The sequence below is a fragment of the Ammospiza caudacuta genome, chromosome 14, assembly GCF_027887145.1.
Source record: "Ammospiza caudacuta isolate bAmmCau1 chromosome 14, bAmmCau1.pri, whole genome shotgun sequence".
NCBI lineage: Eukaryota > Metazoa > Chordata > Aves > Passeriformes > Passerellidae > Ammospiza > Ammospiza caudacuta.
The window spans coordinates 7,746,895-7,764,227 of NC_080606.1; the positions used below are offsets into that span (position 1 = coordinate 7,746,895).

General features: G+C 44.1%; 1 protein-coding gene across 1 annotated transcript in view; it reads left to right on the top strand.

The window, feature by feature from the left end:
• MAMLD1 (mastermind like domain containing 1) overlaps window positions 1–17,333 on the top strand; it is an 81,321-nt gene that overhangs the window by 35,158 nt on the left and 28,830 nt on the right. The window contains exon 2 of the mRNA XM_058814121.1: window positions 12,360–14,075. Coding sequence (XP_058670104.1) covers window positions 12,360–14,075 — 1,716 coding nt within the window. The remainder of the gene's footprint in view (window positions 1–12,359; window positions 14,076–17,333) is intronic.

The window sequence follows — 17,333 nt, forward strand, 5'->3', positions numbered from 1 at the left end:
CAGACATCATGTCTGTATTAGAAAATAGAAAGGTAATTAAGTGTTGATGTTCAAAAGCATACAGTGAGTTTTCCTGTAATATCATTGTTTCTTAGTAAAGGCCAAGTCTTGCAACCCACATTTCTCAGTTAAGGAGTCTTTACTAGGATAAGGACTATAACCCAGGATGTCAGCCTTGCTCTCTGGGTAGAGGGAAAGCCTCTACTTATATGAAAATTTGTCCTTTAAGAAGGGGCTCAGAAAAAAAAATCAAAGTACCTGCAGGGTTTTTTGGTTTTCTCTTTAACCTGATGCTCATGTTACATAATGTGAACACTTGGGAGAAAAAACCGTGATACTCTGAATTGAATTTGTGTTATGCTTAAAAAGAAAAAATAACTCTGAGCAGAACACAAAAAAAGAGCACATATATATTGTGGCCATGGTGTATTGGAGCCATAATGCATGGCACATGGTGCTGCCTGGCACTGCCTCCTGTGCATTTCTGCTTGCTGTGGTGCTGCTGCAGGGCCAAGGGCCACCCTCCCAGCCCTGGTACTGTTCCTCAGTTCCCACCTCCCAGACATACAGCCACACCTGTGGTGGGCCAGGGGAAACAAATGACCATAGTTTGTTTGAAAGTCCATTCGTGTTTAAAGAGTTCTAATAAGAGATTGTTTGATCACACGTAGTGTTGGGAGAGAAGATAAGTGAAATGGGGAAATGAGGAGTCTGTTTGTAAAGCACTCACAAGGTCTAGGTTTTCTGAGTTTTCAGGTTATCTTGTCCCCTTGAAATTAAATTGCAGCCAAGTGTCTAGGCTCATCTGCAAGGCTTAGCTAAGACACTTAATGAAAAAAATAGTTCCTTTATATAATTCCCTTCCTTTCACCATTAACAGAATATATGGAATTCCATCAGTACTTCCTCTGTAAATCAAGATATTGCAGGCTATTGTCTCCATGTGCAGCTCCAGCTCAGTGTGCAAAGCATTTCATATTCAAAGCTTCAAAGGTCAATCATCTGATTAATACTCCCATTCCCCTGATGAGTCTTTTCTCTCTTTGTGGTATCCCTGTAGTTTTGAAATGCCTTGTGCAGATGACTGAAAGCATTTCCTATGCACTCAGAGCTGACCCAGCTGCTGCAGCTGCATGTTGATGCTGCACCCATTGCAAAAGTTCCTGTAGGGAATGAAGGGAGCTTCAGCCATTCAGGAGGCTTCTGTGAGACAGTCCCACTACAGCCAGCAGTAGGTTTCAAGCTCATTTTCCTTGCTGCAATTCATCCCCCTGGAGTTTTACCAGGACCATGTAAAGTATTCCCAAGTGGAGCAGCATGCTTCAGCCTGTGTATCTCAAACTACCTCCTCTGTTGTGACAGATAACTGCAGTCTGGCTACAAAGTCTGTATCAGGGATTGGTAACCCTCCAGGATGGTACTTGGCACTCAAGAGCTAACACATGTTTTTGTTACATGAGCATGAGTCTAATAAAATGGCTCAGTGGTTTAATATGCCCCTTTGTAAAAACAAGGCGCAGTTGGATTTAAAAATTGTGATGATTTGGCAAGTTCAATTATTAACTTCTCTTGCAGGGTTAAGCTTTGACCAGAAATTTGCCATGAACCCATGGGCACGTCCTGCTAGGAAACAACATGCAGAAATCCTTTGCTGTCCTACTTGATTTATCTGCACAGTGCAAACTCGGAGTGCAGAGCTGTACTTTCCTCTGAGGAAGTCACAGCAAGCTCCATCACCACTCCAGAGCAGAATGTGCTGAGGTTTTATTGTTCTTGTGCTTGAAAATATTTCTGCTCTGCTCAAGACAATGCATCTTAGGAAACTGTAGCAGGTCCTGAACTGGTCTGTTTTATACTCTGCTTTCACCATGTTTTGGGAGAAAAGTTGGAATGTGGTGAAGAGCCTGAGCTATGTTAGCTATGCAGTGTCCTGTGGGATTGTTTGTGAACACAGCAGCTAAAGATAGGAGTGCACCACAGAGATGCTAAAAATACTGTCCAACTCCACGGTGGTTGTTTAGCATTTGGAGCGCTATAGTTGGCCTTACACAGACAAAGGGAAGATGCAGTTTTGCAGTTTGAATATGCAAATGAAGTCCTGATCTTGCAAATGTGCAATCATATGCTCAAATCTGAAAAGGCCACTTGTATTCCTGAAGTTAAGCACTGGCACGATTAAGAGTTTAATCAGTCAAATACAGTGTCATCAGAAGTTAGTGTGATTGCTGTACAGAGACTTTGCTTCAAAAAACAGCCAAAAAAATCACGTTGTGTGATTGAGATCAGATCTTTACATTCCACATGTTGATACTTGGAATTGTGTTGTTTTATAAATCATCTCTTATTAATGCAGTAGGTTGCAAACAGTTTCTTCTTTACATTTATATGCATGATTTAGTAAACAGTATTTTAATATCAGTAGGAACACATGCTATGCTTCATGGCTTTCAACCGTGTGACCTTTCAAGGCAGAACAAAAGCTCAGAAATTGGAGTTTACATAAAACTGAGAAGTGTAGAAAGCTTAAAAGGCTGTGTAATTCACTTCTGCAGCAAGAACACCATTTTCTCTAATATTGTTTGCATAAGTCAGCATTTATGTTGTCAATTTGCAGTGATGAATGTGTGATTAACATTGCTTCGAGGACAGAGGGGAATTGGTATCTATAGCAAGTCAAGAGGTTCTCTGGTTAAAACCCAAGTAACTATGGCATTGCATATTCTGGCAGAGAGAAATTCTCCAATTCCTGTGTATTTTTAATTCACTCCTTTAGTTAGGAGGAAGGAGCAAAGAGTGAAATGTCATCCCTGATGAAGTCAGCATCCCAAAATATTCCTAGAACCATTTAGGTTGAGAAAGACCTAAGATCATCAAGTCCAACCAATTTACTTAATTGAGGCCAAGATTTCAGCTGCTTTATACAGAACACAGGCTTCAGGACTGGAATCTGTGTTTGGTTTAGGGGTTTATAGTACCACTGATATGCAGAATCCCTTTAAAGGTGCCTGGGTAAGTTCAAGAGCCATGTTCAAAGAGCAGGTACTACAGGAGCACGAGCTGGATGCTGAGCTGCTCATCTCCCTGCTGCAGGAGGAAAGGTGTGTACAAACAGCATTTTTCCAATGAATTGTTTTCATATTCCAGCTGATGCACACTGAGAATAGCAGAGGTGCTGGGTTGGTGAAGATGAAAGTGGTGGGATAACATGAAGTAGTCAGAAACAAATTAAATATTCATTCCTCATGCCTTACAAAAGATTTCTGCTTCTGGCCATTATACAGACCTCTCTCTACACCCACTTTCTGTGGGACTAGATTGATTATCTTTTTCTCTAAGAGAGGCTTGGTTTTTCTGGATCTGTATTAATCGATATCCTGTTTATTGTTTCATTTTCTGAAAGACAGAGAATATCAAAGGAGCGGGAGAGGAGCTGTTCAGGATGTTTCTTTCCTTGCCCACTTATTCCATCCTTCTTAAGAGCTGTGCTTCAGTTTTTGGTACCACTTAGGAGAAACCTCAAACTACTCTTTTAAATGTTTTGTCCTGCCTGGGCCCAGAGGAGAGCTCTGGGCTCTAGATTCAGTAATAGATCATTTTCCAGTGCAGGCAGTCAGCAGAAGGGCTCTGGGCTGGCAGATGTGAGGGTGCTGGTCTCAGCATTCAGGGCAGCCACACACAGGAGGCTGAAGCTGTTATTCTTTGGAGGAGTGAGTGTGATTATTTCAGCTGTTGGAATAAAAATGTCCTTTTCTCAGACTGAAATCACATTGTTTCTTACTGTTCTGTGAATTTGAAAGCATTTTGTCCTTAGGTTTGACCTAATTGGAGGCTCTGCCTCCAGGCTATTAATTCCCCAACCATACCTTTTGACAGAATGGCACCTGTAGTTTGGTAAAACCACAGGACTAAGTCTTCTGAGATATTAAAAATATAATACATTATGTAGCAGAAAAGAAGTGTCAGACTGGGTTTTATCTGCTTATCTAGTAAGTGGAAAACCTACCTCATAATTTAGGAACGTGTACATCCTGTTTCTTCTACTTGTGGTCATTGCATAACTGTGCCAGTGTTAGGGGCTGAAAAGGAAGAGAGAAAAGGCTCTTACAAATCCTGGGAGACCCAAGCAGCAAAAACATCACTTTTTGCTCAGTGGAGAGGATCTTCAGTTCTCCAGCCTAGACATTGCTGTGAGAAATTAATGTAGTCTACAAAATTACTGCAAAGTGTTCCATAGGACTTTGAAATTAATGGACTATAAAAAAGATATAAAACAATACTGCTGGTATTAAAACTGAGCTAAGATGAGGTAATACTGATGGAAAGGCATTGAGTCTAAGATTGATCTTGATTTACAGCCAGATATGAAAGAATTGCTCTTGTACTACAGCTTAAAACCAAGAGGCAAAGAACTTGTTCTGCCTTCAGATGTCTAGTTAATAACACTTGTCATTAAATGGAACGTGGAGCTTACAGCCAAACAATATGTGTGACGTGATTGCTGTAAGTCTTCAGATGACTAATTACAAGGCATCTGCACAGAGATCTCCTGCTAGCAACACAACACAGGAGCAGGCACTGGTCCTGTTCTTCCAGATCCATTTGTCAATGGCAATTTTTCTCCTGGAAAAATTTCCATTTTAACAGTGACATTAATACCAAAAGCAGATGAACTGCTAAGGAAAGACAAGATGGGAAGGCTCTGAACATTTGTTTTGATAGGGCAGATCTCTGTTGGTGCCTACCAAATGAGTCTGGTAATTCTGTCTGACCTGAAAAGTATCAAAGCTGCTGGGTTTATTTCTTTTTAAATTTCTTTATAGTGAATGGTGCTTGGCCTCTTGCATGCATCTTGCTTGTGTAGTATGGCAAAATAGGTATATCCTTGGCTATGTCTTTTTTCTCCTTTCTCCTTTTTTCTTCTCTCATCCTACATTGATACCTTTATTCAGACATTAGTGATGTTTCCTGTGATTTTGCAGAGGGGTAATTAGAAAAATCTTGTTCACATACTTGCTGCTCTGTAGGGTGTAAGTTGTTCCCTTTGAAAGCCAGACATAGATCACACATATTTCTATCATTAGAAGTGTAATTGCATTCACACAAATCGGTGAATGAGAAAATCATATGTGTAGTATCTTCTTCCCCTTAATTCTTTGTTAAAATTTAGAAAAAAAGAAAGCTAATGCCTTAGGCTCAACCAGGTTGAATCTCCTCTTAGTTTCTGTGGCTAAGCTTATTGTAAGATCACATTATTCTGGTTTTGTGTAGTCATGATGCTTGGTGTTTGGGATTTCTGCGCTTACCAGCTAAAGGGCACAGTTCTGTGTTTTGTGGTCTCTGACAATGCACACTCAGGGGCTGTGTGAGCACAGCCCCTGGTTCCTGCAGCTTTGCACTCACAACAGGAGTGTGAGATTTATAAAGGGAAAGCACACACCTTGTTCTTTTCTTTCTCTTTTAACACAGCATGAGGTCCCTGATTTACAGAGGGAATAACTGGGGAAGATCTCGATGAGTGGTGCAAGTAATGGGGCAGAGATCAGTGCACACTCCCATCCAGTCAACTGGTGCTGTGTACTGAGGGGAGATCAAACTCTCCACACGCAGCAGCAGTGTTTGGGAGGTGATTTACATCTGCACACCTAAGGAGCAACTTCCAGTACCTATGTTACTATGTTTGTTTTAAAGATGGGAGTTGGAAGACTCCCATCTTTAAGCTGTAGTGTCAGGTAAAACAATCCACATCATGCATACAAGGTGGCTAATAACCAACATCCTTTCATGCTTAAAGTGACTGCTTACATCCCCCATTCCTCTTCCTACATCCTCCCTTCCAGTTGCCTATTTCTATAAGCATGATGAATAGAAGGAAATCCACCCTGTGAATTTTCCCTATTCGTAATCCTTTCTCTACCACCATACCTCATTACAAACAGATCTGCCACCTTTGCAGCCTACAAGTACCCAACAGACCAAAGTGGACTTTACTCTGGTACTCCTTACCCGAAAAATTGGGGAATTGCAATTTTTAAGCACACTGGTGCATTCCTTTGGTAATTGGGAACTGCATTGTGACCTCTTTCCTTACACTGGAAAATGACAACTTAATGTCCATCCATGCTCAAGTTGCTTGAAATCAGAAGGGTCAAACAGCCCAATGTAGTAGGAAGAATGTGACTTTAGCTTATTTTTAATCTTAGTCTGGAGAAAGTGAGTGGTAGTTTTAATTGCTTGAGCCTCCTTGAGTTCTCCTTGTAGCCTGAGATATGACTTTGATAAAATGTAGTTTATGTTTCTTGTAGTCAGGTACTGCTTTGGCTGCTCACTGGTCAGCAGGAGGCAATTTTTCTTGGATTCAGGTATATAATGTGAGTGTCTTTTACCAAACTGCAGCCAGCATGCACAAACAGAAACCTACAGATGTGCTAAATGCACTCACTGCAGTGCCAGGTCCTGCTGTACTGGAGTGGGATTGTTGCCCAGGAGCATTTGGGGTTTGCTGTTCATGTACAAGCCAGCCTAATACCAAGCACAGAGGGGCTGCAAGTAACTGCTGCTATTTAAAAGGTAATATTTCACATCAGATCCACTTTCCAGCCTTTAAACACACAGGCACATTCTCACTTCTTTTTCACCAACTGTCCCTAAACATTAGCAGGACAGTAAAATCTGTCTAGAGTGTGGATAAATGAGCAATGGAGAGCACAAAACTTTCCAAACTGCGAATTTAAGGCACAGGAGAAAAAAATGTGAAGTTTTCTTGTTTTATATGGAAAATTGCCAGTTCCATTTTCTCATTGCATGACTGTTTTTGTCAGAACAGATAGAAACATTTTGGGCTGATGGGCAGATAGGTCTCGCTGAAGCTTGTTGAAGCCACAGAGGCTGAAGTCTTGATCGCTGAATGCTGCAAACAGTTTGCCTCTGGCAAATACATACTTCCAGTTTTGGCAGTGTCTGGTGTTTGAAAGAGACAGAGACTGATAGATTCTCTGGTCAGTTCAGTTAAGCAAACCTTAGATTCAGGTTTTAGGCTTTGCAGAGGGAACAGTTTGCAATATGCCTTGAGAAGATACTGGGGGGAAAAATACTTCTGTTTATCTCAGGCTTCTGCCTTGCTCAGTCCTTCCACCAAAAATTAAACGTGCTCTATCTGTCAAAACAATTCAGATATGCCAGATCTTAGCAGCCTGTCAGTGACCTGGATTCCCGAGGTGTTTTGCTCTGAAAGGCTTTGTGCAAAGCTGCCACCACATTAGCAAATCTCAGGATCTGTGGGGAGACTGATGTCTTCCCCGCCTGCCCCATCTCCTTTTACAGTAATTTCTTTTCCTCAGTGAAACAAACAGAAAAACCAACACGTGGAATTTCCCAAGGTTACAAGGGTCTTGAGGCTCTTAGTGAAAGACGGTAATCTGACTCCCATTCTGGATATCCCAGGCATGGATCCATGAACATCAGTTCATTAAATCAGGAGAGCCTCTGGCCGTGCTCTGGACACAGGGCAGCTGCTGAGGGAGGGTGTGGATGGCAGCAGCCCTCTGGTCTCAGGCTCACTCCAAGAGGCTGTGTAGGTGTGGGAATCACTGCTGTAGGTTGGATCTGTCCGTGGCAGGGCGTGGGGTGGGATGGTGCAGATCAATAATCGGCACCCTGCAGTTGTTGTAAATCAAGGCTTGACTCTCTGACAGGCTGCAGGCACAGGAAGAGGCACTGAAATACCTTGCCTAATGTTTTTCCTCTCTCATTTCTGCAGTATGTTGGCCTAAATAGGAATCTCTGGTTAGAAGTAACTTGTTTCTGGTGGAGGGGTCAGTTGTGAGGCTGGAGGAACAAGGCTCTCCAGTGTAGGATGCAGGTGCTCCTTCCCAGGTTCCCACTTGCAGGTGAAGGAAGGCATGAGCTCCAGGAGGAGAGTTAACAGGGGCTGCCAGGAGGGCCATGGGGCAGCCTCGCTCCCAGGGAGAGCTGGAGCAGCAGCTGAGGACAGCTGACATGTTACAAAGACGAAAGGCTCTGAGTGCTGGCAAAGCAAGAAGCCAGTCCAGAGATGCCCATGTGTGGTTGGTTATTAAAATCCAATGGAACCATCACAGTATTTATTTATTAACAATTTGATCACTCTGCTTCAGTTTTTGCCACTTCCTGCCTTCCTTTGTCCCTTTATTGAGTAACAGTGAGTTCCTCAAGGCAGCACCACCCCCTAAGTTTGGTGCCTGATGCCCAAGGTCACCCCCACAGCAAGCCCAGCTCGAGGAGGGCACAGCCAGGACTGGCTTCTGCTGAGGCTGCTTTTCCCTCCTTGCACAAGAGAAGCCTGTGGAGTGCTCTGCCCACATGGAGGGAATCAGTTTGGTGCAGGGAGGGAGCGTGTGACAAATTAGCTGTTTGTAACCACAGCTGTGCAGCTTCTGTGGACAGAGCAGCGTAAACAGTTATTATTTATTCTGGTTGTGCTGCCATGTCGAGCCAGCAGCGTTGCTCCTGCGTGACTTGGTCCTTCCCAGAAGGACAGCCTGCTGGTTTGGAGAGGACAGGAGTGCTGGGATCACTGCTAAAAGCAAACCTGAGATAATGGAGAACTCACAATCGGATATGCCCTGAATTGGAGAGCTGCCTTTGTTTCCCAGGTATTCCCAAACAGAAGTTATCCTGTGCATGCCAGTGCATTTTAATGCATTTTGACAATGTCACAAGAGCCCCTTTGTTGCTTGTCTGCTTTGTCCTTGCTTGCACATGTGAATGAAGCTTTCCCATATTGAGCCATGGGCAGCCTCCAGCCAGCTCAGGAGTGTGTGTGTGTGTGTGTGTGTGTGTGTGTGTGTGTGTGTGTGTGATGCATTTCTAAAATATTTTCATTCACTTCTCAGGTATTCAATTTAAAACACAGCTGCCCATTATACTAATCAGCAGAGAAAGGAGAAGAACATGCTTTGGTGTTCTTCTCTTTTCTGTTGATTGTGTCAATTTGTGTAAAAAAAAGAAGAGGAGAAAGAGTTGGAATAAACCAGGTCCTTCCTGGGGAATCTGGAACCAGATGAAGGAATGTTCTGCAGCCAACAGCTTCTTGAATTAGTGAGGTCAGGACCTCCTGATCCTAGAAGTTGTAGTGCCTTGTTGATGTTCTCCTGCCCCCACTGTGGTTGGCGTGTCTGAGCCAGGCAGGTCCCAGTAACACTGAATTGTGTTCCTGTCCCCTGCACTGGTCAGGGCTGCCACAGCAGCACATGCATGGAGAGCAGTCACTGGGAGCTGGGGCTCCCCACAGCCAGCACCAGCCCAGAGCCTGCTGTGTGGGACAAACAACCACTGAGGGGTCAGTGGGGACCACTGAAAACAGCCTCTCAGCCAGAGCAAGGAGGGATTTCTGTTTATAATGGAAACCTCACACTTAAGTGCCTGGTGACCATGGTCTATTTTTTACACTGGTGATGTGCTTGAAGCAGAAGGATGATGGCACCCAAGTGTCCCTTTTAACCAAAATTATTCTGTGATTTGTTTAGCTGCTTTAAGGAGCGTATCTCTCTCTCTCAAGTTTGGGGCTGTAGTCAAATCTATCTTAAGCAAAAGCTATGTCACTAAATTCTGTGGAGTCATACCTGCCTGCACTGGGAGAAATTGGTCTTCTGGATTTCATGGTACTTATGCAATACTCACCTGGGAAACAGGAATCTTGCTTTTCAAGAGAACATGACACCCAGCTAATTTCACTGCCTCTCTTACAGCAGATCTTCTCGGGAGGGCTAAGCAACAGCATCCTATTTAAAAGTCCTGTCCCAGTTTTAGAATACCTGTGCCATCAGAAAGCTATGGCCTTATTTTATCTGTTTATATCTAGTAACAGTCATAGGGAAATGAAGTTTTGTTTTCCCATCACACTTATTCCCCAGTGCAGCAGTTAAAGAACTGTTTTTCAGAGTGTTTAGAAAGCCCACATTTTTCCCTGGTAACTCAGAGCACAGGAATGTCCTATGGCAAAGGAAGAGCTGGTAAGGACATGCATGCCAGCATGTCAGCTGGCCAAGGGTGGGAGATCCCCCACCACTTCCTGCCTGAAGGTTCCCAGGGTGCAACTTGGGAGCACACTCTGTTTGTTTTGGATGTGTGAAGCTCCTGTAAATACCCTCTGTACATGCCTGAGTTTTAAATATATGTAGTTAGTCTCTACCGACATGTTTCAGCCTACACAGGGCAACATCTGTTGGAACATGCAGCTCTGGCTTAATTTTAGCAGAGAAAATGAAGGAAAACTATTTCATCCATCATTAGACTAGCATTTGGGAGAAGATTTAGGCCTGGTTCCATCTCCTAAAGCTAAACAAATTTTGGCCTCATCAGCAAATGTCTGCTGGTGCAGCAGTGTCTGGCTGTGGCACTGGGACAGGCTCTCAGAGAGCAGCAATCCTGGCCCAGCACAGACACTGCTGCCCAGAGAGGCTCTCAGATGACCAGGCAATGTGCCCTGGAAGCAGCTCTCCTCACTTCTCCCACCTGTGGTTTTTGAGCACAGCCCATGTTGAAGTAATGTGACTGGAGAGCACCAGAGACAAGCACTAGCAACTCTGTAAGGGAAACTCTTGGGGAGTAAAGGGAAAACACCCAAAGGTCTCTTTGCCACAGTGCCAAAGCTGCTGTGTGTGGTGATGGAGGGGAGATGAACACCTCCTAAAAGCTGTTCAGCAGCTCACTGTAGTCTGCAGGCCTGCCATGATGGTCATGGACAACCAGCTTGTATCCCCTCACTCTCTTCCAAATGTCTCTGCAAACCGGATACCAGCATGGCAATGTCTGATACTAATCCCAAACTGCGTCTTCACCCTCAGCAACTGTGGGCACAAATCTGCCATTGTCCCTCTGGCCACCAGTTTAGAAATAAGTGATGAGAAGTGTGAGACCAGTTGGGTGAGCCCTCTGCCATGTTCCAGGTGAGAGCCACACATGTTTGTGGGGCTGCCTGAAGATGGGCTGAATGTAGGGTGGACATCAGCTGTCTGCACAGGGCAGAGGAGCTGCACTTGGTGTGCCCCCCCTGTGGTGACAGTGCTGTGGCACTGTTCTCTGAGAGCACCAAAGTGCTGCAGTTGTGCAGTGACTGAGGCATAACTGCAATGTGTTTAAAAATTAGTGTAAAATTTAGGAGTTGGCCATATGCAGCATAGCCCTGGAGTGGATCTGGTTATGCTGGGGTTGGCAGGAGGACTTTTCTGTTGATATGAGCTTTTATTAGATTTTTTTATAGCACTACATGATGGGAAGCACTTGGACTTGTAGCCCAGAGCTGGGATATGCTTTACTGGGAGCTGGTTTAGAGGAACCAGTGTTCTTTCACTTTCCATTGCTGATCAGATACTTTTCCATATACTGCTTCCCTCTATTGATAAACAAGGTCATAATGCTTATTTTCCTTAACTTGAAGCAGCAATGTTAAGGTCTGATTAATCCTGTGCCATACAGGTCATGCTTGTTACAATTGAAAGCCATAGATGATTTTATGTGGAAGAGATTGCCATATGCTGAAATAATATGAGAAGCTTTGTTTCTAGTTTCGCTTTCTTTATATGTAGAAGGCAGGTTTCTTTTCCCTTAGACTTGTGAATTTACAGCTCCATCATTTCTTGTAGGTCAAGATATTTATAAAATTGTATTTTGAAAACATGTCCATTTTTATGAATGAGTGGCAATCCTTCAAAAGAATGAAGCTCACAATGCCTTAGACATAGAAGAATAAACAAAAATTAAGAAGTTTAGCTGTTACTTACTCTTTCTGGAATTTAAAACATCTGTGATAGGAAGTTTGAAAGTCTGTTTAGATAGATAGCTGAGAATTTGGTTTGTTTTGGTTTGTTTAGAAAGTATGCTAGTTATTTCAGATGTTTGGCCTATAAAGAATGTAAAACAATTTAATTGTCTCAGGTCTGAATTTAATTCGAGTCACTGGCAGAAGGTCACTAAATTCAGTCCAGGGTTTCATTCAGATTTGCCATTTAGACCTAAAAACTGTTACCATAAAAATGTTAGCATGTTTGTTATGCAGGGAGTATAATGTCTTAATTGAAATACAACCAGAAACTATTTTAAAAACTTCTATTACAGTTCACATGACAGACAGTATTCTGTAGCTTTAGCATCTGTTTTAAAGCCAACTCATGAGATTTAGCCTTTGTCTGACTAGAACTCTTTTGATTTCGGTGAAGTTGCACACATTTAAATCCTGATTGAATTTGTCTCACATGATTGGCTTTTTAATTGCATTATTTAATTTTCTTTATCTCCAACCCAGTGTTGTAGTGTGGAGCTTCAGCACATGTCAGAATATGATCAATAACGGATCCTTTCTTCTTCCTTTTATATTTTCACAGTTACAGGGATCCATTAAAAGAAAACTGGAAGATGATAGCTCTCCTGCCTCCAGTGGTGTGCCTGATGTCACTTTCCCAAATGACAGTAAAAGACTTTGTCTTGATGATGTAAACCTTGCCATGGGCCAAGGCGCCAATCCCAGCATGGCATGTCCAGAAATGCAAAGTTCTCCATTCCCCACGGGTCACAACACTTCTTCCCTGGGAGTCACAGGGCACCCAGTGCTGCTGGAAAACAATCACATGAATGGGGGTGGCATTGGCTCCCCTTTCTCAGTGCCAGCCAACACAGAAATAAATCAGAAGGGGTCAATAGGAGGGCAAACCAACAACATTGTCCATTACGACGAGAAAGGAAACAGCTTACAGTCTGTGGACCAAGAGCTGCAAGATCTATTGGAAGAGCTGACCAAAATGCCTGATCCTTCTCCCAATGACCTGGATCTGGAGAAGATTTTGTGCAGCAAGGCTGAAGATCCGCTTGGTCTGAGTCATTCCCAACCAAACATAAATACCACTCCAAAGTCCTCCCCGCAGACTTCCCACTTGGAGAACCATGTTGCTAACAAAGATTTTTCTCCAGGCTGCAATCCAACCAGTGGAGGATCCCCTCAGATGAGACCATCATCTGCTGGAGCTAACTTCCAGGTTCCTCCCTCAAACAAACCTGCTGCATCACCCATCTCTGCAGCAGCTCAGAACAAAAACCAGCCCCCACCGATGCTCCCAGTGCCCTTGCCCAGCATGCCAGGCTCCAACTGGCACGCTCAGCAGCTAAAGCAGCTGGCAGCCAGCAAGCAGGTGTCTGGTACCAAGCAACAAGTACAGGCTCCCAGCTGGCCAACTATGTCTCCTCCTGGTCTCTCTCCGCCTTACAGGGCAGGATCATCCCCACACCATCAACCTTTCAGTCCTCAAAATGTTATGGTGTCTGGCATGCCTGCTAATAATTTACCAGGAAACAACATTCAGAGTCCTCAAAACACTCTGCTTTCAAGCATGACTTCCAGCAGCACTCCATCGAATGGCCCCTCTCCCCCCTACGGCTCTGAGAAGCTCTCCAGTCCAGCTCTGAGCCAGCAGCCCTTCAGCCCTCAGAGCTCCATGCTGCCTGCTCTGACAGCAGCCAGCTTGCCAGCCAGCAGCATTAAAAGCCCACAGAACAACCTGGTTGCCAGCATGGCCTCCACAAATACTGGACCTTCTCCACCATACAGGCCAGAGAAGCTGTCGAGCCCTGCTCTGCATCAGCAGCCCTTCAGTCCTCAAGGTACAATAATCTCCAACATCACTCCCACCAGCAATCCCACAAATATGCAGAACTCGCTTTTTAAATCAATGACTACAAACCAGACCAAAAATATGAACATAATTATGCAACAGCCATCCAGTAGCTTACAGCCAGGTCTGGTGAATGAGAGCCCTGTTAGCCAAGACCAGTTTTCTTTCAACAACACCAAACCACTGTCTCACTTTGCCTCAGAGTCAGCTACTCAAAAAATGTCCCCTCTGACGGCAGGACAAGGGCAGCAGTCCCTCATTCACTATCTCCAGCAGCAGCAGCAGCAGCAGCAGCAGCAGCAGTCCCCAGCCACGCAGCAGCCCCAGCAGAACAGCAGCAGCCAGTTCCTCCAGCAGCAGTTCCGACAGCTGATGCAGCCACATCGGATGCAGAGGCAGATGCAGGCTGCCACACTGCCATCTCAAAGCAGACAGGTGAGAACCTCTCTTCTGTCTTACATGGCTCATGTGAAAATACCCAGTCATTTATTTTCTTAATTTGCTTTTCCATTTGTGTTTCAAATGCGACGTCACTAAATTTCTGAGGTGTGCACAGTGCATACACGGACAAGGCAATAACAACCTCTGGTGTTATAATAGAAAATTTATTCATTTCTTCAACTAAAAATGGACCATAATTCCACCATACATTGCTTGTTTTAGCATGGTGGAGAACTTTGTGCTCTTTTAAAGTAATTTTTTTACTTGTATAGGTGATAGTCACTTTTAGCTTATGTTATAATCTCCAGAGATATTCTCCTTGCATGTTTCATGTTATCCTTTCAGAGGAAATATCTTCTTTTTATCTTAGTGCCCTTCAACAAATTCATCTCTGTGTTATGCATCTGAGGCTAGAAAAGATCAGGTGGGGTGAGAAGTGAAGTTAAAATGTGTCCTTCATGGACAGCAGGTCAAACAGTACAGCTCCTGAAAAGCAAAGAGGCAGACTTGAAATACCTGTTACTAGCATTTGCCAGAAGCCATTCCCTGCTTTGGATGAGGGCCATTCCCCATCCATGATGATCTGTGATACCAATCCAGCTGGTAAATGCAAAAATGCAGCTAGCAAAAGTGAGGCACAGCCCTGGTTTCTGTGCAGCGACCTCCTCCTCCTCCCTGAGACTCAGTGAGACGTGTGAATGTGCTACCACCCCAGATCAGAGAGATGTGCTGTGAACAGGTCCTGGGAGCAGGGAAGGGCTCAAGGACTGGGTCTGGGAGCAGCCTGGCTGTGAGGAATAAACTCTTTTTGTTTGGAAGAATAGTTGGAAACACCAGGCCCCACCACCAAACCAAGGACTTTGTTAGGTTGAACCAACACTTTGTGAGCAGACTCCTCCAAGCTACTTAATTGTGCACACACTCACTCCATCAGCAGCTTGGAAAGGACTGAGACACTGCTCTCCCAGCAAAGCAGAGACTGGTCACTGAAATTCTACTGGGATCTGCTTGAGAGCTGAAGTATGAGATTCACTCCAGAGCCAGGTCTTCCTTGCCCTTCTTCCCTGCAAAGTGACTGCTTCTTAAGGAGGGGGATTTCATCAGTCTTGGTGTAACACTGGTGTAACTAAATATCAAAATGTCCTGTGACAGCAATCAGAAATAGGGGATAGTTACTATCTATCAGTTTCTAAGGGGTAAGCCAGTGAGGTGCATTGCCCCTGTGCCTCTTCAGGATCCCCTCCTCTTTTCCAAGTGGTGCTCCCTCCGTTGTCCCTTCCTGCAGCAGGGCAGGACTGGTGCCTCACTGGGTTTGTGTGGAACAGGTAACAGGGAGGCATATCTAGTGCTCTTTGGAGGGTTACCAGTGAAAGGCCTCTTATTCAACAAAGACCTGGAGCAGTTTGTTGCTCCAGGCACACGAGGACCCTGCTTGTTTGGTGGGACCCAGGTTAAACAGAGGGTAGAGAACGTTGCTGGCTGGGGATCCTGGCTACGATTGAAAGGGAGCAAAGTGCAGCAGTTCCACAAATTGCTGCCCACCAGATGTTTTACTCTGGAGGCAGGTGTGAGTGAAGAATACATTCATGGTGTTTTCCTACATCTTGCATGAGGACTAGTAAGTTGTAACCACATGCAACCACAGTGACATGATCACTTTTGATCATACCTCCATAACCTTTGAGGTTTTTATTTTGGCTTCACCACTTAGTCTGTGAAGTAGGAATGTCCTTGTTGGATTCCTGAGGTTTCTATGCCCCAATTTTCCCTGCTTTGCATTTTAGTGTTGTACCTCTGAACCCCTTGCATCACTGATTAGACATTAAAAAAAAATTCCTGAAGTCAGTCTGTCTAATTGGCTGAAATATTCCTTCTTCGAGCAACTTTCCTGGTGCTCTGCCTGTGCTGCATTTTCAGCTGATTCTCACTGCCAGAGAGAGTGTTATTATAATCTTGCTGCTATCAGTAAAGATCAAGGACAGTTAAGACAATGATTACAGGTGATGAGCATTTTACATTTTCAGACTAGTTAGGTAAGCTTATGGTGCCTCCCTCATTTTACAGGGCAGACTTAGACCAATAATTACACACCAGATGACTGTGCTCCAGTTTTACAGTCTGTTGAGCTGCTGAAGAAAGATGGTGGATATTCAGGAGTGGAGCATTTTGTAAGGTTTTGATAACTTTACTGCAAATCTCATAGAAGAAAATGGATCCTGAGTGCTGAATAAAAAGAAAGATTGCATAGGAAAATGATTCTGTGTAGGAATCCTTGAGTCTGAGATACTTAGTACATTTCATGGAATCTAGCAATTTGTCTGCAATAGATTTCTTATTTACATTGAGAGGTGGCACTGAATTGTGGACCCTACCTGCTCTGTACCAATTTTACTCCATTAGAGTGAAGTACCCCCAGTGACTGTGGGTTTAATTTCCAGCAGTCTATCCAGAGCTGGATTTGAGCTTTGCAGAATTTCGGTGCAGTTCCCTCCTGATGATAGGTGATGAATAGCACTTTTCAAGCAATGAGCAGTTGTTTCATTAAAAGGCACAATGTTAAAGATTCAGAAGATGGGGGAGACAACTTGTGCATCTCAAAAATTAGTACATTTCTGGTGGAAAATTGCCCTTTTTTAGCCTCATTCACAGAAATTTGCTCAGAGAAAAATAACAGCATTCCCTGAAATGTTGTTTAGTGCTTAAAAGTCATCCCCTTACTCTGTGTGTGTGTTTGCAAATGTGACTAAAATTTATAAAAAGAAGGCATAGTTCTCTCTTTGGAGCAAGAGGTGCAGCTTTGTACAGAAGAAGAATGTGGATGGTGGCCAGTTGGAGGGAGAACAATAAACCATGAAATTTGATCCTTGTAGCAGGCACAGCAACACGGGGAGCAGAGCAGCAGCCGCAGACCCAGAGTGAGAGTTTTGCTGTTGTTTCACTGTGTATTAAAGCAAACACTCCACATTCCAAAGCAGGGTTACTGCTGGTGCCTCACAGCTCTGCCATTTTCGTAGTTAGTGATGTATCTTTTAAGTGCAATCAGTGTGTGTCCCAGATCCTGCCTTGCCTGGACACTGCTCCATCTGATTGGGCTAATCTCCCCCATCTGAAGCGCTGTGTCTTTATTGTTGGCCAGGACGGGTATTGATTGAGGCGCTGACAGTTTGCATTGTGTGCTACTGCAAAGCCTGCTGGGGTAACGCTGCTCTCTGGCCATGGGCAGCTTTTCATTTTATTCCTGTAGGGCTGAGA